Here is a 22,813-nt window from a genome sequence, read left to right as displayed (position 1 = left end):
TGGACCATCACCTGTCCCCCCACTTGAAAGAATTTCTGAAGCCGGGAAGTGTCTGCACTGGCTCGAATGGCTTTGGCCTCAGCTGGAGGCTTGGCCTCAGCCACATGGTCTTGAATATGACGGAGAGTAATGGGCCAACGCTCAGAGTGGGGGGCACACGGTGGATTGAGGATCATCTCAGGTAGAGGCCACAGTGCGATGCATCATAATCAGGTGCTGAAAACACTTTCTTTGGTAATTTCTTTATTCTCGGATGCTATGTATAGTTGGGGAAAAGGACGAGTAGCTAGAAGATGACAAGGAAATAAGGTAAGTGCTACTCTGCAGGTGCCTAGAAACATCTACAACAGCTTAGAGGAGGAACTGGCCAGCTCTCCCTGGCAGTGGGAACTGGCATCAGGGATGTTAGGAACCAGCCAAGAAGGAACTAAGGAAGGCTTTCCCTACACGGCATGGGCTGGAATAGTGTCCTACATACATAGTACATGTAGGACACTCAGGGGACAATTGAAGAGAGTTAGCCTGGACACATACTGGTGCCAGGTTATGATGAGCCTCAAACTCTAGGATAAAGGGAGGTTAGGTCTGACATAAATACACTACCACGTGTGAAATAGATAGCTAGTGGGAACTCGCTGTATAGTACGGGGAGCTCAGCTCCGTGTTCTGTGATGACCTAGATGGGTGGGATGGAGGGGGAGGGAGGTCCAAGAGGGAGGGCATATATGTATATGTGTAGCTGATTCACTTCATTGTACAGTAGAAACTAACACAACATTGTAAAGCAATTATACTCCTATAAAAAGAAAAGACTTTGGACAATGAGGAAAAGGTTGTCAGCAGGGAATTCCAGGGTCAGCTGGGTTTGGGCTATCACCTCATGAGTGTAAGGTCATGCAGATCAAGTGACTATGAGCCAGTGCACTGAGGAGAGACAGGGTTTTGAGCAGCCAGTCAAATTGTGGTAGACCTCACGCATCAAGGCAGCAACCATTGAAAAATGTTTGTAAGGCAGAAGAGCCCGCCAGTCCAAACGGCCTTTGACATCCCTTTGAGGGATCTGACCCAGGATGGTGGACTGAGCACCCACCGTCACCACCTGTCTCCCTCTGTCTCTTTAAGAGGGGGTGAGGGAAAGAGGAGACCAGATGGGGGTGGGTTACCATCAATGGGGAAACTCTAGTACATTTCCGCAAGATGGAAACTGCTGAAGGAGTGCTGCCTGGTGCAGTGGGGTGGAGGAATCCAGCTCGGGCTGAGACCAGGGTGGTTGCAGCAGGAAGGTGAAGGTGCTGACCCGGCAAGCAGAGCCCTAGAGAAGCAGAGGAGTGGGAGGCAGGAAGACTACCGCTCAAGGAGGGGAGCTGATGCAGGCCCAGGGGCAGAAGGGTGGACGTGGCCCCTTCCCCTACCAGGTGCATACCCCCTCGACACTGGCCAGTCAAAGGATCATTTTCTAAATAAATTGAACACCTTCTGTGCAGAGCTGGAGCAGCTGCTATGGAGATTGACATTCTAAAGCAAAGCCCTGCTCATTTTGGTATTTACTTAACCCTCTAAGTCACTCCACCTGAAGTGGACTTGCCAGTTGACAAGTGCAGCTCGCATACACGGGGTTTCTGAGTCTCTCTGGTTCTTAGATGTGAACAGACCCTTGAGGAAAATCTGAAGCATGAATCTGATAGACAATATGAACAGAGGTTATTCAGGGAAAGAGAAAAGAATTACCAACAACCACAGAGCCTCCCAGGACTGAATCCATAAGGCAAAGGCAGGATGCTAGAGACAAGGAAAAAACAGAGAATAAGAAATATTCTTGGAAATTAAAAATAATATGTTGCCAAAGAATATAATTCAATAAAAGTGTTGGCAGATAAAGTCAAGGAATATTTTGGCAAGTAGAACACAAAATTAATTAATCTATTCCCTTGTCCATCACCATCATTACCACCACCACCATCATCACCACCATCACCTCTACCACCATCATCACCACCACGATCACCACCATCATCACCATCATTACCATCACCACCACCACCATCACCACCATTACTGCCACCATTACCTCCACCACTATCACCACCATTATCATCACTATCATCACCACCACTACCAACTATAACACCTATTTATTGGACATTTACTATGTTCCAAGGACCGTTTCCAGTACTTCTCATGTTTTAACTTATTTAAAGCCCATTAACACTCTATGCTGAAATTTCAGAACACCAGGAATGAAGAAAAACTGGTAAAATCTTCCAGAAAAATAAAAACAGTGACATAAATAAACAAGAATATTACTGGCATCAGACTTTTCAATATCAGTTTTTAATGTTAGAAGGCAGTGAATAATGCTTTCAAATTTCTGAGGAAAATTCATTTCAAATTTTATACTAAGAGAAGCCATCAGTCAAATGTGAGGGTAGAATAAAACCTTTTAAATATTTAAGGACTCAATACTTTTTCTGGAAGCCCCTTGAAGATACATCCCAAAGTGGCATTAGAGGAGACTGGTTCCAGGAAGTAGGAGCCCAGAAGGAGCAATGGCTCCTGAAAGGTGGTCTCCAGGAACACAGGACACTTGTGGAATAGATCGTGGGCTTGATGGGTTGGAAGAATCTGGAAATAGAATAAAGGCACCCAGGGAAAGATAAAAGAAAGGCAGTTTTCCATCAGGTATACAAGATTCTGCATTAAAAAGTCATGAACAAATCCAAATCCAAATGTGGAGTCAATGGGCCTCAAGGGAAAAAACCAAAATGGATTCCAAGTGAAACCAAGTGGGATCCTGTGGGGTCCTCCCAGGTACAAAAGCCCTCCTATATCCCTGGTCTCTTGTCTGTAGAAAAGCTATAGTCTCCCAGGCCTACCCTGAGCCACAAAAGAGCAAGATCAATCAGTTAATGATTAGGACAATAGAGCTCACAGAATCTTTAGTTTCTCCCTGAAGGACAGAGATAACAGTGTCTGATGCACATTCCCGAGTTGTTTTGCAGATACTAAAACCCCCACCAGAGGGAAAAAGCTAACTGCAAAAAATGGGAAGAAGACCTAAATAGACATTTCTCCAGAGAAGACATACAGATGGCCAAGAGGCACATGAGAAGCTGCTCAACATCACTAATTATTAGAGAAATGCAAATGAAAACTACAACGAGATATCACCTCACACAGGCTAGAATGGGCATCATCAGAAGATCTATAAACAACAAATGCTGGAGAGGGTGTGGAGAAAAGGGTACCCTCTTGCACTGTTGGTGGGAAAGTAAATTGATACAGCCACTATGGAGAACAGTATGGAGGTTCCTTAAAAAACTAAAAATAGAGTTAGCATATGACCCAGCAATCACACTACTGGGCATATAACCAGAGAAAACCATAATTCAAAAAGACACATGCACCCCAATGTTCACTGCAGCACTATTTACAGTAGCCAGGTCATGGAAGCAACCTAAATGCCCATCGACAGACGAATGGATAAAGAAGATGTGGTACATATATACAATGGAATATTACTCAGCCATAAAAGGGAACGAAATTGGGTCATTCTTAGAGATGTGGATGGACCTAGGGACTGTCACACAGAGTGAGGTAAGTCAGGAAGAGAAAAACAAATATCGTGTATTAATGCATATATGTGGAATCTAGAAACATGGTACAGATGAACCGATTTCCAAGGCAGAAATAGACACAGATGTAGAGAGCAAATGTATGGACAACAAGGGGGGAAAGCACTGAGGTGGGGGGTGGTGGTGGTGGGATGAATTGGGATTGACATGTATACACTAATATGTATAAAATAGATAACTAATAAGAACCTGCTGTATAAAAAAAAAAACTCTTGTCCCCTGATCGGCAATGGGAAGTTGGTTCTTTGGGACTTGAGTCCACCTTTGCCCCTAGAATTGCCAGCTTCCTCAATAAAGCTATCTTTCCTTTTTCCCAACACTTGTCTCTCAGTATTAGATTCTTGAGCTACGAGCAGCAGAACCTGAGTTTGGTAACACAAGAAGTCGAGAGCATCAGAGACTAGAACGTTTTAGCTGTTGCCTAGCTGTCAAGCAGGATGTTCTCATGTTGGAATCCTCCTTCCTGGCTCTATGCAGTGCTGTGTTGGAGCCCCTCGTATGACCCTCCAATGCTGGTTGCTAAATATTGGGGAGTTTTTTGAGCCACAATCATTGGCAACAGTTTTGGAAGTATTTATACCACTGAAACTGGCACATGCTACAAATCAAGACCTTTTGTTGGGGGTAGGGTAGTGTAAGGATCTGACTTAGCAGCACACCACTGACCCTATGTCTTCCTTTTTTCTTTTTAAATTTATTTACTCCTACTTTTTGATGAAGCACATCTGTAGTTTATTTTAGAGGATGCAAGGGAGGTAAAAATATGGGGTCCTTGCATATAATAATAGATAATTTGGCTGGGTAGAGAATTCTAACTTGAAAAATAATTTTCCTCAGAATTCTGAAGGCATCATTCCATATTCTTCTACTTCCCAGTGTTGCTGTTGAGAATTCTGAAGTGTCTCTGTTTCTTAATCATTCTCACGTGATCTGTTTTGTTTTTTTTTTAATTTCTCCCTCTTTGGAAGTTTTTAAGGAGCTTCTCTTTTCCTAGTACTCTGAAATTTTACACACTATGCAATTGTATGCGGTGTTGGTGAGCCTGTAAATCCGGTCATGTGTGTCCTTTAATTCTGGGAATTTTTCCTGCATCATTTATTTGGTATAGTTTCACCAAATAAATAAAACTTTTATTTTCCTTTTCATTATCATTTTCTCCATTTTTTGTCTCTGGAGGTTTAGTTGATTGAATGTTGCTAACTCCCAGATAATCTTCTGGTTTTCTTGTCATTTCCCCACTTCTAATTTCCTTTTTCTTTTCTACCTTCTGTTATTTTCTATCATGCTACACGGTTTTTCACTTCACTATCATATTTTCAATTTCAGAGGGCTCTTTCTTTGTTCTCTGATTACTGTTGAAAAGCACACACCAGGGGCTTTTACTGAGCCCAGAGAAACAGTTGATAAACCCGGGAAGGAAGCATACATGGTATATCTTCTAAGTAAGAGAAATCTTGCTTTCAGAGGTCACTGAATAAGGAGATTATTCTCTTCCTGCCGAAACCTGGGATCTCCATGCACCCCTCCTGCCGCTGCAGGTGTCCTGATGCAGGAGCAGGGCTGTGGGTATCTGTGGGGTGCACTTGGGGGAAGGGGGATTCCCCATCAGTTGTAGTGTTGCTTGGCTCTGTATGATCACAACTTGGGAACAGTGACAGCTAGAGCTGGAGAAGTATCTTCAGTGAAAACATAGTCATGTGGGAACTTTGAGTAAATGCAGATTAAAACCAAGAATTCAACAGTAATTAACCCAGAAGTCATTGTAAAGAAAAGAACTAATATTTTGCTAAAACAGAGGCAGTACATAGAAGAAGTATAGGCAGAAGCATAACCAAGTGTCAAGAGGAAATCATCTCTACTATTGAAGCCAGCTAAGTAGGATTTGGGGTTAACCTCAGAATTGCATCAAGTCTTTTTTTTTTTTTTTTTAAGTTTGGGTTATATACGTAGTGTTAAACAATATCATGGGTGGTAAACCAATCGATTACACAATTCACAGTGAACTATATCAAGCTTAGCCTAGTTCTTTTTATTTATTTTTTTAAACTTATTTATTTTATTTATTTATTTTTGGCTGTGTTGGGTCTTCGTTGCTGCGCACAGGCTTTCTCTAGTTGTGGCGAGCGGGGGCTACTCTTGGTTGTGGTGCACGAGCTTCTCATTGCGGTGGCTTCTCTTGTTGCAGAGCACGGGCTCTAGGTGCGTGGGCTTCAGTAGTTGTGGCATGCCAGCTCAGTAGTTGTGGCTCACAGGCTCTAGAGCGCAGGCTCAGTAGTTGTGGCACACGGGCTTAGTTGCTCCATGGCATGTGGATCTTCCCAGACCAGGGCTTGAACCCGTGTCCCCTGCATTGGCAGGCGGATTCTTAACCACTGCGCCACCAGGGAAGCCCTGCATCATGTCTTAATCAGAACATTTGAAAGGGACAGCCATGAGGAATTAACTGCACCAATCATTCTACAACGTGACTTCATCATTTTCAAAGAATTTTTTGTTGTTTTCATAAAGTTGCAATTCATTAACATCTACATTCTTATTGAATTTCTTCTTACTAAGCCATACACTCTGTGTGTTATATAAATATATAGTCTCACATTAAATATATATGTACTATAAAATCTTCACATTTTGAGGTCATTGTGGCTTCAGAAACCGAGGCCTGCAAGGTCAGGGTGCTTCGTTGCTTGCCTAGGAACACAGTGACTAAAGGCAGACTTCAAAGCAAGACTTTTGATCTTAGGTTCTGGGCAGGGATCTCTCCTCCTTCCTGCCTCTTTGGTCCAGTCAGCTAAGCAGCAGGCTGACAGACCTCCCAGAAGCAGGGTCTCTGCGAGGGATGGAAGGCGGGTAGAAACAGTGCAATCTGCTTCTCCCCTGCACACACGAACAGCAGTAGGATGCATTAACACAAGATCTCCAGCAACAAAGCTCCTGCTTTTCATTATTGGAGCAGTTCTCTTTTTCTCTTGGAAAAATCCAGGAGGGCAGAGATTATCTACCCCTCAGGTGAGATGATGAGAGACATGCTAATTGTTTCTTTAGCTTTGGGTGGTCTCTGATACTGGAACTATGTACTCAACACAAACTTCTCCTGTCCCCAGCATGGAGCAGGGGAGAGAGCCCTAGTGAGTGGACAGAGAAAGAGTCCCAGCCCCGAGCGTGGAGCAGGGCGCCGGCACGGGTGGGCTCTGCTCACCGGCCACTTACGAGGGAGTTGATGGGCTCTGGTCTCACGACAGCGAATGTGGCAGCCACTGAAAGTTAGCCTCGGGGAAGTTTCTTTTCATTGAAATTTACGGGAAAAAATGGAGCAGATGTAAACGACAAAGAATAAAACTAGGGTAAAAAGTTTTTATTTATAGGGTTAAAAATGGTACCGAATGGAAGTGGAGAGAGAAGAAATAAAAACAAAAGTAGGAGAAGACGAGGGAAGGTAGGGATGGGGAGAACAGTGAGAGGGGGGAGGTGGGGGAAGAAAAGGGCTTGGAAAAGATAGCCTTGCAAGAGAAGAAAAGGTGAACAGAGCTGGTCGGGGAAAGAGACCCCTCCGCAAGGAATAAGGGGCCCCCCCAGAGGAACCAGTGCTTCCTCGAGTCTTAGCCACAATCTGGCTGTCAGTGCAGTTTAAAATATGAGGGCATCCGAGCTCAAGATTTTCCTGTAAAATCCGCTGGCTGACAGAAAGAAGCTCAGCATTGGGTTTAAATATTCTTTCCCTGGCACAGGGCTGTAAGAAACGGCAGAGCAGGGAAGTGATACAGATGTTGGCAGATGGAAAATCCACAACTATTATAGTGGAAAATGTACAGAAGTAAAAAAAAAAAAAAAAAATTTAATATAATGAAATGAGGCTAAGGAAAGCAGAGAGAATGCACCTTCAACCAAAAACACATTTCATAGGTGATTATGTGTTTTTTTCTACATGGAATTCCATTTATTTGTTTTTGTGTCATCGGCACTATTTGGCCCTATGATATTTGGACATTATCTTTAGTTTCTTTTAATATTTACCCCCAAAATGAACCAGGAAAGTAGAAACAACTTTTTAAAAGCTAGACACAGCTGTTTGCAGTTGTGATTGTCACGAGTCCTGTGGAGGGAACAACAGCACACGTCCTCTGCCTCTTCCCTGACAGTGGTGGTAGCTAGCGTGGGAACCCCACACAGGAGCTGCTTTCCTAGCTGCTCCACACCTGGGCCGGCCCCTTCCTGGTTTGGCCCGGCCCTTCTGGGGCAGGGGTCTGAGTCTGGTCCTGCTCAGACAGGAAGAAGAGAGCCAGATCTGGCCTTTGCCCACACTTTCCTGGGGTCAGACGCCCAGAAGCACTCTCCCCGTGACCCCCACGAGGGCAGTATTGAACATCCACGCCCGTTGCCAATGATGCCCTCTGCCTCCCCCCAGGCACCCTCATTCCTTCCTTGATCCAGCCACTACCTACCCTGGGTACCTGGCTCCAGGGATGGAGCGTTGTCAGGTTGAATGATGCACAGCCCCTGGTCTCAAGCGATGCAGAGTCCGACAGGGACAGGCTGCCCAGACACAAAGTAGGAGGAAGTGAAAAGTAGCCTCAAAGGACCATCTGTGGGGAGCATTCATCAAGAGATGCACAATTCGGGAGGATGTGTGTCACTCATGAGATGGAAGCCACAAGCCAGTGGGACAGCGCTATTCTTACGACCCAGTTTGCAGCCCAGGCTAGGCCTTAATGCAGATGGAGATCTGCTGGTATCTCGGTGGTTTTCAGCCCCTACTGCCCAGCACAGAACTTGGGAGGCCTGAAAGTGCCGATGCCCTGTGCCAGGACGACGACAGCAGAAGCGGCTGGGCCTGTGGCTTGCTCATAAGCGTTTTAAAACCTCCTGGGAAGTTTTCCCATGTGGCCAGGGTGGACACCCACTGAGTGACCTCACTATAGATCAGAGGGGCCCGGGCCAGGCCTCTGTGAGCAGCCCAAGGGCCGGGGATGGACCTGCCCACCTCCAGACCCCGACATCCAGTGAAAAGTGTCAAGGTCAAAACACTGGGTCTCCATCCAAATCATGGGTGGGTTGGGGGCAAATCACTCCCTGGATGCAGGGTCAGGTGGCTACTCTCAGGCCAGGGGGCTTCCAAATAGCTGGACCTGGCCGTCTGAGGTGCTGGTGCCTCTCAGCTCCCGGCCACACAGACACGACCTGGGCCTGAAGGTCTGGGCGGCCTCCCCAGAGCAGTGGGCCTCCGCCACGGGAGGAGAGGATGCCCTGGACGGAGCCCCTGGACGGGGGAGGGCTGCCATGCGTTATGTGTGGTCACACAGCGGCCAGCAGCGAATCTTTTCAGCCACTGGAGGTCTCTGACTGTACTGTGTGGGCCCGCACGGAAGCATTCACAGCGATGGGACGGAACACTGAAGGCGAGATGAGCACAGGAAACCCTACCCCGAGAGACAGGACTGAGAACGGAGGTCTGAGTCAAAATGCCTTGAATACCAAAAGTGCTGTCGCACACATCCAAGGACAGTGCCCACCGGCCACGCCGTGAGGTGGATACTGCAGCCCCTCACGAGAGGCCATTTATTTGCTCTTTTTAAAGCACAATTCACCAAGGGGGAAAAGCGGCGGGGGTGGTCGTGGTGGGATGAACTGGGAGGTTGGGATTGACATGGATACGCTAATAGGTATAAAATGGATAACTAATAAGAACCTGCTGTATAAACAAAATAAATAAAATTCAAAAATCCCAAAAATAAAATAGATAAATAAAGCACAATTCAGGAAAAAAAGAAAAAACAAAACAGATCGTGTGGCTTTTGGGCTCCAAGAAGGCTAGAAGCAAGAAGGGCTGTGCTAGAAAGATCAGGAGACGGGGGGGATGTCGTGCGGTCTGGACGCAGGGCTGGGGACCGGGAACCCCCAGCGCACGCAGCTGCTGGCTCGCGGGCTGGTGCTGGGGGTGTGATGCTCCGGGCCCAGGGCGGACCTGTCCAGTGTGCTTTGGGCAGAGTGACTGCACTTGTGTCCGCGCCCCAGTGTCCTCGCTGTGAACGGGCTCTCAGTAACCGACTGCCCATCACCGGGCTGGGGAAGAGCTGGGTCCTCTCAGGTGTTCGCAGTAACCGGGCTGGAGGCCATGGGGGACGCCCCTCTGGCTGGGTGCCCTCCCAGGGGTCTCTGCTGAAAGGGATTGTAGAAATGACATTTACAACCGTAGCCCATCAGCTGTTGAGGGAAATTGAGCTTCCTGCGGGCACTACACAGGGGAGATGTGCTGTGGTCATCCTAAAGCTGGAACTCCTGCTTGCTTTTGTTTCCACAAAACGTGAACTGTTTGGGGCAGCTCAACCCTCACTTTGAGTCACTTTGCAACTGTATGTCTGTGATGGTCCTTTTCCAGGTGCCCATTCATTCGACACAGGTGAAAAATGAAATCTATTCCTCATTCCCTAAGGATTAACATCAATATAAAATGCAAGTAATTACATTTAAAATTAAGTCTGAGACAAAGTATTCTTCTTATTAAACATAACTGCTATAAACAGCCCAGTGATGACAGGTGATTCCTACATGCTTGGTCTCCTTATCACTGCATCTCAGCTCTTTCTTCTAGTCTCTGTTGGGAGCAGGGCTTTCACATCAGAGGACTAGAGGAGGGCTGAGAATGGCTAGAAAGGGCTGTGCTCTAAAATATCTACCAAGTGCACTGGAAATTGCCAGGAAACATTGCTCAGGGAATCCTGATTTCAATTATGTTCATAAACTTCATAGCAGCTCAACTATACACGCTCCATCTTGGCTAAATTAACATCTTCAAAGGAAATCCTTTAAAGGAAACATAAAAAGATCATCTTTAAATAGCACAAGAACGAAAATATTTGAGGTTAAAGGGTCCCAAAATAGATAATACCGAATATATCAATGGGAACGCCGAAGCACATTTGCTCTTTAAAATGCTTCCACTTCAGTTTCAGTGGCTAAGGGTGCCAAGTATATAACCTAGTAATTCTGAAAAATATAAAAAGAAAAAAGAAAGTTTCCCCTCAATAATTATTGCAGAAACTCTATTTTAAACAGATTAACTTAATGTTACAAAGATTTCTCTAATATTGGTGATATTAGTGTGAAATGCTTACCCTCACTAAGACTGGTTGCACTGCAATTTCTGGCAGGCATTTTGGGATCAGTGTGGTAATAAGTGAGCAAAACCATAAGTATATTTTATTCTCCTTGGCCTGCTATTCCAAATTCCAAGAATTTATCCTCAGGAAATATTTCAAGAGGAAATAGTTTAGAAGTAGCAGAATACTCACTGTAGTTATTTTATGCTAGAGAAAAAGAGACAATCATTTGGTTGGCAGACTTTGTCCCATGCGCCAAATTGGCCCTCAGACTGTTTGAGTAAATAAAGTTTTATTGGAACACAGCCACACTCATTCGCGTGTGTGTCATCTCTGGTACTGCTTCTGTGCTATAAGGGTAAAATTGAGCCTTTCTGACATAGACCATATGGCTTGCAAAGCTGAAAAACATTTACTATCTGGCCTATTTTGCAGGATTGACTTTTTAAAATCCCAGATTATGATATCATTCTCTATTCATTAAATTATTCATTTCATATCCTTCTGTAAATCTTAAGTTTAATCCAAGGTAGTTTATATTTTTCTTACTATTGTGAATAAAGTACTTTTTAAAAATGCTACCCCTTGCAGATAAGGGCAGCATTGGAAAAGCTTTTGATCTTCAAATATTTATATCGTAACCAACCACCCTCTGAAATCTCTTATTTGGGTAATTAATCTTTACTTGATTCTCTTAAATATTTCATATAGACAATCATATTATCTGGAAGTATTAAAATATTTTGTACTCTCTCTTCAATATTTGTCTTTCATTTTTCTTGTGTTACTGAGTCAGCCATTATTTCTAGCACTGTGTTAGATATTCATGGGGATTATGAGCATAATTCCATTCATTCTGAATTGGCCTTCACATAGTTCCTCAGAATTCAGGAGCCTTAAGGTAGCCCTACAAACCCCAATTACAAAGTTTATGTTCCCCTAAAACAATGCTTCCTGATTAGCCCACCCTCAAAGAAAACAACCGGGGGCCAAGAGTAGCTGAGATGCTCACACTCTTGCAGAATTTCTTGTCTGGCTTGGAAGAAACCATGACTTCTTCCTGCTCCTTAGTCACTCTATTTTGGGCTGAAATACTTAAACGTTTTTCTCTCCAGGCACATCAAGACAGGGGTGAGCAATACAAGTTTCAAAAGCTAAAGAAACAAAACAAACCAAAATTCCATTCAAATAAGAGGTAACTATACAAAGTACAGATGGTGAGACAGACATGGATTCTATGTACCTCCTATAAGCTCTGTGATACTGGGCAAAGCTTCTGAGGCTCAGTTTTCTCAACTGTAAAATGGGAAATAATACTGGAATTGTAGAGTTGTGAGAATACCTCACAGCATGGTAGATAAGAGATATCAGATAAATCCTCACAGAAGAGCAGCTGTAACAACCACACTGTTCTCAACATTTTGGGATTCGTTCCATTTGGGTACTCAAAACACGACTACTCTGGGACTCCCCTGGTGGCACAGTGGCTAAGAATCCGCCTGCCAACGCAGGGGACATGGGTTCGAGCCCTGGTCCGGGAAGATCCCACATGCCACGGAGCAACTAAGCCCGTGCGCCACAACTACTGAGCCTGTGCTCTAGAGCCCGTGAGCCACAACTACTGAGCCCACGTGCCACAACTACTGAAGCCTGCGTGCCACAACTACTGCAGCCCATGTGCCTAGAGCCTGTGCTCCACAACAAAGAGAAGCCACCACACTGAGAAGCCTGCGCACCGCAACAAAGAGTAGCCCCCGCTCACCGAAACTAGAGAAAGCCCGCGCACAGCAACGAAGACCCAACACAGCCAAAAAAAAAAAAAAGACTATTCTAAGAACACAAGGATTGAGGGGGAGGAGGGGAGGAGGGGAGGGGGAGGAGGAGGGGAGGGGAGGGGAGGGGAGGGGGAGGGGGAGGGGGAGGGGAGGGGGAGGGGAGGGGGAGGGGGAGGGGAGGGTTTGCTCTAGCCCACCTTTCCATCGGTAGACCCCTTTATTCCCTGACTTCATGTTTACCCTCCTGCCCATGGAGCCAAGGCTTCTGGAGACCCTCAAGACACCGGGTCCCCTTTTCCCAACCACCAGCACTTCTCTGATTTTCATCGCTGCTCACAAGGCCTCCTGGCCAATCCTTGAACTTGCTGTGAACTTGACAGCAATTGCCCTTCTCTCCAGTGGCTGGGCTGTTGTAAATAATCAGGATAATGATAATGAGAAGAATTGTGCAGGATGCGGCAGGAGTCCAACCAGACTCCCAGACTCGCTGGGGAACGAGGGCTGTCATGTCCAGGGGACTGCTGTATGTACTTAGTGTTAATAAATCACGATAATTAAATACTGGCCCCAGTAATCTGAAATCCTTTTCTTTCATGCGGTGCAGCGTTTACGGGAAGATGAAGATGAGGGCCGGCGGTCCTCATCACTCTCACTGAGTGCTGGCGCTGGCGTAGGACGTGCCCTGCTGCCTCCTTCCCAAGGCTTCGCCCCAAACCTGGCCCCATCTGGGCCGTGGGCGCTCACCGTCTTTCCTCGCTGTGCGCAGATGGTAGCAATGGCCAGGACGCTGGCCTGTGGACAGTGTCGGGGCCACCTGGAGACAAGGCACCCAGAGCTGGGGCTTTGGAGAAATAGCGGCTAGCATGCATTTGTCCGACCCCGTGTTAGCACCAAGCTGTGCTCTCCACAGGCGTTGCCCCACTTAATCCTCACAGCCTCCCTTTGGTGGATGAGGAACCTGAAGCTTGGAGCCTGGCCTGGAATCGTGGTCCAGTCTTCACCAGCATGTGTATTAGCCAGGCTGAGCTGGGCTTTGCTGTGGTAACAAACATCCCCCCAATCTCAGTAGGTTTACACAGCAGAAGTTTATTTTTCATGTACGCAAAATCTTGTGTGGGCCTGTGACTTCACAGGGCAGCTGTCCCCGTGCGGGGGCCCAGCCCTGCAGGCTGCTTCTGTGTCCTGGCTCGGCCACCTCCAGAGGAGGTCACCTTTGCCTTCACAGCAGCGTGGGGATGTACGTGGAGATCTTCCACACCCATGTGTATGCTCCGACCCAGAAGTGGCACACACACTTCCTCTCACAGCTCAGTAGCCGTGTGCCCCATCTAATTGCAAGGGGCCTGGGGGTGCAGAGTTTCCTGAGCCCTGGAGGGGAGAGTGGGGTGTAGGCAAGCACCAGTGACGTTGCCACCTTGGCTCTGCTGACGTCAGGGGCCGGATAAGTATTTGCTTCGGGAGCTGTCCTGTGCCTCGTGGGATGGTTAGCAGCATCTATGGCCTCTCCCCACGAGACACCAGTAGTAAGTGCAGTTATGACAGCCCCAAATGACTCCAGAGCTTGCCAAATGTCCTGTTCAGGGCAAAATCGCTCCCAGCTGAGAGCCACTGGTCTGCATCACTGTGTGTCTGTGGGCAAGTTACTCAACCCGTCCAAAAATTCCTTTACTAATTTGAAATTTGAGTTACTAGCACTCACCTTACTGAGATACTGTGAGGGTTAGACGTCTCTGACACACACAGCACTGAATCCTAACGCCCTGGGCCATTCTGTTCCCGGGGGCCAGCTCAGGGGAGGCTCTCCATGTCGACTGAGAGATTGGATGGAGGAATGATCCCCCATGGTGTAGGACAGTGCTGAGCCCCACCCCAGCCCTGTGGACCTGTCTATACACATACAAGTCTTTCTGGGCCTTCCAAGGAGAGAGGAACCAAGAGAAGAAAAGAGATGGCCCCGCTGCATGTCTGCTCCCTCCCTGGCCCTGGCCCCTCCCAACAGGGCTTTTTCTGCACTGCTCTCACTAGGGCTGGGGTGGGAGCTGCTCCTTCCCGGGCCCTGGTTGGTCTCTTCTGGGAAGGGGCCCGGTTGCAGCAGCCTGGCCCAAGAGGGTCTCCATCTGCAGAGAATCTGTTCTTGTGTTTGGGAGGAACTCACGGGAATGGGCCAAGGAGAAGGCTTCTTGCTACGCCGACTCCTGACATCAGATCAGACCACCCACCCTCCCTGCCCGCCCCCGCTCAGCTGCCTTCTTGCTCTGTGACGTTTCTGTCAGGATGGTGGAAACAGTCAACATTTCTTGTGCACCTGGAACATCTGAAAGCATTTCCTCTAGGAACAAGACAAGGATATCCACTCTTGCCACTATTATTCAACATAGTTTTGGAAACAAACAAGAGCCCTACGCTCCTCCCCCGCCCCAGGAGCCTGGTGCTTGGGAAGAGGAGCTGCCCGGGAGCCAGGTAGACCTGGGTCCAAGTCCAGCCACCCGTCCACCTTGAAGTCCTTACAAAATCTATGAGACCTCTCCAAGCCTCAGTCTCATCAGTTGCAAAGTGACAATAATAAAATTTAGCCCGGCAGATTGGATTAAACGACTGACTGAGTTACTATGCGTTTCCCTCCCCTTTTCGCGAACTCTGCCCTCCTCCCCTCCACTGGTTCTTCCCTGTGAAATCCTGTCTCTGAAACACCCCATCACACTGCGGCGATGCTGGGTGTGTTTTGATGCAAAGGCCAAGACCTCCCAACCCAAAAGTTAATTTTAAAACTTTTCTCTAATTTTCATTTATTCTGTGCTGGGAAAAGAGAAGCGATACAGAATTTGAGCGTAGATTGAAATACATAATTGCTGACATTGCACAGTGATTATGAACCTGTGATGGAAATCTGAAGGACTACATGACTGCCCAGAGGGTTGCAGGGAGCAGGTCCTGATGTGGGCTGTGGAAGAAGAGGGGTCCTGGCAGTGGAGGTGGGAACACAGAGGGTAAGCGAGTGAGCTTCAGTGGAAGGGTCCCCGCAGCGTGGCACATGGCTGATCTCAAGCTGCTGGGTGTGGCGGGAGTTCAGCTGCGAGAGACTGGCATCACACTTGGCAAAGGCTGTGGACCTGCTAATATTCCTGCTCAGACACATGGCTGGTGCACATCTTCCCAAGCTCTGGGCTTTACTTCTGTCATCTCTGTGGTCACCTTGTGCCCCAGATACAGGACAGCTTCCTGACTCTAAACCGCCCCATGATTCCACATGTATGTGGACCCCATGGACTTGGCTTCTGTTGGTGAATCCTGGTCAAGTAGAGGTGGCCTTGGCTGTGTCATCCAGGAGATGGGCTAGTGGGTGCAAAAGCCGTTAGAAAACTGCCAGACCCTTAAGGGACAAGAATCCCATGTCCTTCTGTCATCTGTTCTTGCTTTCGTGGGTTCACCCCTCCCCTGTTTACGGGTGTCTCCAAGAGCATCTCAGTCTTGCCCTCAAGGGCTCTGTGGTCAGGAAGTGAGATGACACTTACTCTGGTCCCTATAAGACAAGGTGGCCACGGACTCAGCCCCGAGCAGCGGGGTTGGAAAAGCTGCATTCCTGGTGCTGTGGCTTGGGCGTTGGTCTTTTGAGGTGTGGCATGACGTTGCCTAGTGGGTCAGGAGAGAAGGGAGAGGAGAGGAAAGAACTAGAAGCAGGTTGAACAGCATGAAGTGGAGGGCCAGGTCAGATATGGTCGGAAATGGCCTGCCCCCTTGATAAAGAACTGCACACACCCGCTCCGTACACGGCGCCTCACGCCCCAGAGCAGCTGGCGAGGCTGAGTCAAAACCCAGCAAAGCCCATCTGTTTAAAAAGTCTGTGAGCCCCCAACCCAGGGTGGCCCCGCCCCAGTCCTGGGAAAGAATGCTATTCAAAACATCTAGAGACCAGGTCATCAGGATTCTTACAATGCTCCTCAGAATGCAGGTAACCTGAAACTTTGACACAAGCAAGTTTCTACGCATGGATAAAATTTAAAAAACCCAAACCTTACTTTCTACCCTCCCTTTGATCTAGTGACGGACAAAAGGGGCACGTTAGCCTAGGAGAACAACGGGATCTAGGTCCAGATCTGCCCAGTGTTTACCTCCGAATTTGCAGAGGAAGCTTAAATGGCAGTGCCTGGCTACAAAGCAGAGAAGTATGAGGATAAACGAGTAAACGTTAGAAGGGAGAATCCTGGGTGTCAACCCAGGGTGTCAGGGCAAACCACAAGGGCTCTGGGGGAATCCCTGAACACGACTCTGGAATCTGACGTTGTCGAGATGCTCCGGCACTGAGATTCCCACTGGGAAGAAGGAGGGGCAGGGAGGGTGGCAATCCTGCAGGCAGGTGGGAAGCTCACTGCCTCAGCGATGCTCACGGGCGCCAGGCAGCCCTCTCTCAGCGCTGCTGGCACACCCTCCTGCCCAGAGACGGCCTGAAAGAATGAACCAAAATCAGGAAATTTCTCCATAGTGGCTGAATCAATTTACATTCCCGCCAACAGTGTAGAAGGGTTCCCTTTTCCCCACACCGTCTGCACCATTTATTGTATGTAGATTTTTTGATGATGACCATTCTGACCGGTGTGAAGTGATTCCTCATTGTAGTTTTGATTTGCATTTCTCTAATAATTAGTGATGTTGAGCATCTTTTCATGTGTTGTCCATCTGTATGTCTTCTTTGGAGAAATGTCTGTTTAGATTTTCTGCCCATTTTTTGATTGGGTTGTTTCTTTTGTTTGATATTGAGCTGCATGAGCTGTTTGTATATTTTGGAGATTAATTCCTTGTCAGTTTCTTTGTTTGCAAATTTTTCGTCCCATTCTGAGGGTTGTCTTTTTGTTTTATTTATGGTTTCCTTTGCTGTGCAAAAGCTTTTAAATTTTATTAGGTCCCATTTGTTTATTTTTGTCTTCATTTTCATTACTCTAGGAGATGGGTCAAAGAAGATCTTGCTGCAATTTATGTCAAACAGTGTCTGCCTGTGTTTTTCTCTATGAGTTTTACAGTGTCCGGCCTTACATTTTGGCCTTTAATCCACTGTGAATTTATTTTTGTGTATGGTGTTAGGGAGTGTTCTAGTTTCATTCTTTTACATGTAGCTGTCCAGTTTTCCCAGCACCACTTATTGAAGAGGCTGTCTTTTCTCCATTGTATACTCTTGCTTCCTTTACCAAAGATAAGGTGACCACAGGTGGGTGGGTTTATCTCTGGGCTTTTTATCCTGTTCCATTGATGTATATTTCTGTTTTTGTGTCAGTACCATATATTCTTGGTTACTGTAGCTTTGTAGTATAGTCTGAAGTCAGGAAGCTTGATCCCTTCAGCTCCATTTTTCTTTCTCAAGATTGCTTTTGCTGTTCAGGGTCTTTTGTGTTTCCATACAAATTGCAACATTTTTTGTTCTAATTCTGTGAAAAATACCATTGGTAATTTGATAGGGATTGCATTGAATCTTTAGATTGCTTTGGGTAGTATAGTCATTGTGACAATATTGATTCTTGCAATCCAAGAACATGGTATATCTCTCCATCTGTTTGTGTTGTCTTTGACTTCTTTCATCAAGATCTTATAGTTTTCTGAGTACAGGTCTTTTGGTCTCCTTAGGTAGGTTTATTCCTAGGTATTTTATTCTTTTTGTTGCAATGGTGAATGGGATTGTTTCCTTAATTTCTCTTTCTGATCTTTTGTGGTTAGTGTATAGGAATGCAAGAGATTTCTGTGCATTAATTTTGTATCCTGCAACTTTACCAAATCCATTGATTAGCTCTAGAAGTTTTCTGGTGGCATCTTTAGGATTTTCTATGTATAGTATCATGTCATCTGCAAACAGGGACAGTTTTACTTCTTTTCCAATTTGGATTCCTTTTATTTCTTTTTCTTCTCTGATTGCCATGGCTAGGGCTTCCAAAACTATGTTGAATAATAGTGGCAAGAGTGGACATCCTTGTCTTGTTCCTAGAGGAAATGCTTTTGGTTTTTCACCACTGAGAATGATGTTTGCTGTGGGTTTGTCATATATGGCCTTTATTATGTTGAGGTAGTTTCCCTCAATGCTCACTTTCTGGAGAGTTTTTATCATAGATGGGTGTTGAATTTTGTCAAAAGCTTTTTCTGCATCTATTGAGATGATCATATGGTTTTTCTTCTTCAATCTGATCCTTTTAATGTGTTGCTGGATTCTGTTTACTAGTATTTTGTTGAGGATTTTTGTGTCTATGTTCATCAGTGATATTGATCTATAATTTTCTTTTTTTGTGATCTTTGTCTGGTTTTAGTATCAGGGTGATGGTGGCCTCATAGAATGAGTTTGGAAGTGTTCCTCCCTCTGCAATTTTTTGGAAGAGTTTGAGAACAGTATGGAGGTTCCTTACAAAACTAAAAATAGAACTACCATATGAGCCAGCAATCCCACTCTTGGGCATATACCTGTAGAAAACCATGATTCAAAAAGATACATGCACCCCAATGTTCCTTGCAGCACTATTTACAATAGCCAGGACATGGAAGCAACCTAAATGTCCATCAACAGAGGAATGGATAAAGAAGATGTGGTACATATGTACAATGGAATATTACTCAGCCGTAAAAAGGAATGAAACTGTGCCATTTGCAGAAATGTGGATGGACCTAGAGACTGTCATACAGAGTGAAGTAAGTCAGAAAGAGAAAAACAAATATCGTATATTAATGCATATATGTGGAATCTAGAAAAATGGTATAGGTGAAGATATATGGGGGTGGGATGGATTGGGAGATTGGGATTAACATATATACACTACTATGTATGAAATAGATAACTAATGAGAACCGACTCTATAGCACAGGGAACTCTACTCAATGCTCTGTGGTGACCTAAATGGGAAGGAAATCCAAGGAAGAGGGGATCTATGTATATGTGTGGCTGATTCACTATGCTGTACAGAAGAAACTAACACAACACTGTAAAGCAACTATACTCCAATTTTTAAAAATGAGGAAATTTAAGAACAAATTTGCCCTTGAAGGAGGCCCAAACCCTGAATCCCCTGGGTCCTGACACCTTGATGTCACTGTGGGGACACACTTGTATCTGATTGGAGAGTGTGATGGCTGATTTCATGGACTGTGGTACCCAGATATTTGATCAAACATGATTCTAGATGTTGCTGTCAAAGTATTTTTAAATCAGTAGACACTGAGTAAAGCAGATGATCCTCTTAAACGGTGGGCCTCATCCCATCAGTTGAAGGACTTAAGAGAAAAAGACTGATATCCCTTGAGCAAAGGGAATTCTGCCTCCAGGCGTCCTTCAACTTGAACTGCACCATCGACTCTTGCTGTGTCTCTAGCCTGATGGTGTGCCCTGCAGATTTTGGACTTGCCATCCTCCTCCACACTCCACAACTGTGTGAACCAAGCCCCCCAAATCCCTCTCTCTCCATATATCTATATCTCTCTCTATATATCTATATCCTATTGGTTCTGTTTCTCTGGAGAAGCCCTGAGAGTTCAGCTGATAGTTTGTTGAGCTGACACAGAACCATTTTTGTTTGCTTACTATATCATTATTAGGAGCCCCCATGTGTCAAGGATTCTTTCTTTGACTTGCTCAGCAGAGAGGGGAAGGTTCTCCATTCTGCAGTGTGTCCATTTCCACCAGGGATGTCCACTCAACCCCTCTTAAATGATGAATCTGCTTATGAATCTGCCCTTAATCTGCAAAACACACTGTACCCAGGAATAGAGCCAGAAGCCCATTGCTGTCCCATTCTCATCAAAAGTTCTGCTATGAACACTAAAGATGGGGGTTCGTGGAGGATGGCATGAAAGTCTGTTTCTTCTGAACCATCTCTATTTCAAGTGTCGATTAATCCAGAGCAGGGAAGCCTGTATTTCACATGCATTGATTTGACCCCTTATAGAACAGTTACCTTTACTGAATTACACGTGGGCATTATGCCAACAGGCAGCATTGAGAGATGGTATAATCAAAAGTCAAATAAAAAGAAAGTGTTAAATGCCCTTATAAGAAGAGGCACAGAGAGGTGATCTTTCTCTCCACCATGTGAAGACACAGTGAGAAGGTGGCCATCTGCAAACCAGGAAGAGGGGTCTCACCAGGACCAACCCTACTGGTACCGTGGTCGTGGACTCCCAGACTCCAGAACTGTGGGAGGTAAATGTCTGTTGTTTAAAAAAAGTGTCAAGGCATAGACAGTGTCACCCATTGGTTAAGAGGCTGGGCTTTGGTGCCACACAAAACCTGGTGTCCTCTGGCACGTTACTTAATGTGTCTCTGCCTCAGTTTCTCACCTGTAAACAGGCAGTCCCACCACTTCATAGGCTGGTTGGGACGATCAAATGAGATGAAGAAAGTAAAATGTCACGCCCTGTAGAGTTAGTGCCCCTCAGTGCAGGTTAGTGGGGAGGTCAGGGACCCAGCTGTGGGGACCTGAAGAAGGTGGGGATGGGAGGAGTCAGGAGGAGGCTGGTACTATCCAACCAGACTGGCTGGCACCAGAGCTGCTACCAGTTCTGTTTTTTGGTTTATTTTATTTTATTATTTTATTCTATTTTATTTTATTTTATTTTATTATTTTGCTAGAGAACACTGCTCCTCGCTCGTAAAGCCAACCCAACAGCTTCCAAGCAGGGGTTTGTTCTTCCGTGCACAATTTAACATCCAGTCAGGCACGTCTGCAGCCCTGGGCCAAATGAAGGCATTCTGGCCGGATGGTGAAGGGCTAAGCCAATTACCCTGCACAGTGCTGTTCTGGTTCGGAAAGATGTAATGACCCCCATTAGCGTGTGTTAGCTAGTAGAAAACAGGATTTGAATTAGGAATTCTTGATCGAAAGCCTGACCACTTTTGAACTCTCCACAACCTGGTAAATTCTTAAATGTCCTATTAGGAGGAAATTAAAGCTCTGCTGGACTAGTTATAGATTAACAATAGGAAATCTTATTATAAAAGTGTAAGGAGATTTCACATTTCCTCAATATTCAGAATAAGCAAGCAATGTCAACTTATTTGACATTAAACACAGAAACCAGCTTTCTATTGCTTTTGTAATGAACTTGTTTTTCTGTTCTTATTGCAGTGAATGTCACTCATTTCTGGAGAGGTTGACTATAACTCGCTGTTAACGTCCTAAAATGGGACAGACGTGCAGGGATAAAGATGGTCAGCGTCAATGGTTCTCCTGTGTGAAATCCTCTCTGTGTCTCTTTACCCCTCTGTTTTTCTGTATGCCTGCTTGCCTCTCCTTCTACACATGCCCTTAGTGGCAAAATTTATTGTGGAAAACACATTTTTAAAAAGCTGTTTGCATTGAAGAATTATTGTAAGGCCCCATGAGATATACTGGAAATCCACTCTTGGAGACAGTGGGAGAGGAAGAGATCTGAGAAGGAGGAACCTGGGAAGAAGTCCGATCATAACTATGTCTGAACCTGCATCCTGCACAGGGCACACTGCAGGATTTCTGTGTGGATGTAGCCCGGGTGTTAGAAGTGGGATATGCAGTGAAGGGGGATGAGACCTCTCCCACGTTCTCCCTTCTAGCCTTGCAGTTATTTTTCAGACTCTATCCATGCATCAGTAAGGGGGAATTCTCTTTTATTCTGAAAGATTATTGGTTGGAAATTTTAGTTTCCTGAGATATAATGCTTTGTCAGGATTTTTTTTTTTTTTGGATGGGAATAATAAAGGGGAAGATGATTTGGTATTTCCATCTAGAGTCTATCTGAATCTGAAAGTTCTCATTTCCCTATCTGAGTGACAGACTGAAACAGGACATGCTGTACATAATGTAACTGAGACTATAAATCAGCTGACAGCCTCTTCTATGATGTCTTTTTGGAGAAAATAGAGAGATGTACACCAGGAGGTGAGCATATCCTACCTCACCTAAGTGTCTGCTACCCACTTCTGAGTAATAGAACAAAGACAACTGGGAGAATGTATCTTGATCTTGGGACTCTATCTTTTGCCTCATTAATTTTTGGTTGTTGTTTTAACAATTTCTATATTATACATTTTATTTTGTAGAACACCACTCTTCAAGAGAAATATAATGTGGGCCACATATGTACTTTTTTTGAGAACCAGATCAGCCACTGTTGCAGTTTATCCTTTAAATCTTACACGATTTAGAAAACTCAAGAGAAAAAGAAAAGTCTTTTGTATTTACCTATATTTTTACTCTTTCCATTATCCTTTCTTTCTTCATGAAATTCCAATAGTCTTCCTCTTATTTTTTCCTTTTCTGTTTAGAGAACTTCTGTTAGCCATACTTGTAAGGTAGGTCTGTTGGTGACAAAG

General features: G+C 45.5%; 1 protein-coding gene across 18 annotated transcripts in view; it reads right to left on the bottom strand.

Annotated features, from left to right (window-relative positions):
* LOC309665353 (small ribosomal subunit protein uS3m) overlaps positions 1 to 22,813 on the bottom strand; it is a 182,265-nt gene that overhangs the window by 53,376 nt on the left and 106,076 nt on the right. The window contains exon 6 of one of the 18 annotated variants that reach the window (XM_082471590.1): positions 2,318 to 2,622. The exons of 10 other annotated variants lie outside the window; for them this stretch is intronic. In XM_082471590.1, coding sequence (XP_082327716.1) covers positions 2,457 to 2,622 — 166 coding nt within the window. In that variant the 3' untranslated portion in view covers positions 2,318 to 2,456. Of the gene's footprint in view, positions 1 to 2,317; positions 2,623 to 4,565; positions 9,786 to 14,200; positions 14,313 to 15,857; positions 16,132 to 16,891; positions 16,944 to 22,813 lie in introns of those variants that run through there. 7 more of the 18 variants (XM_082471592.1, XM_082471595.1, XM_082471569.1 and 4 more) reach the window with 7 other exon arrangements.

Source organism: Balaenoptera physalus (genome assembly GCF_965194825.1).
Source record: "Balaenoptera physalus genome assembly, chromosome: 8".
NCBI lineage: Eukaryota > Metazoa > Chordata > Mammalia > Artiodactyla > Balaenopteridae > Balaenoptera > Balaenoptera physalus.
The sequence above is the reverse complement of the archived record's forward strand: the minus strand, read 5'-3'. Positions and strand labels throughout refer to the sequence as shown.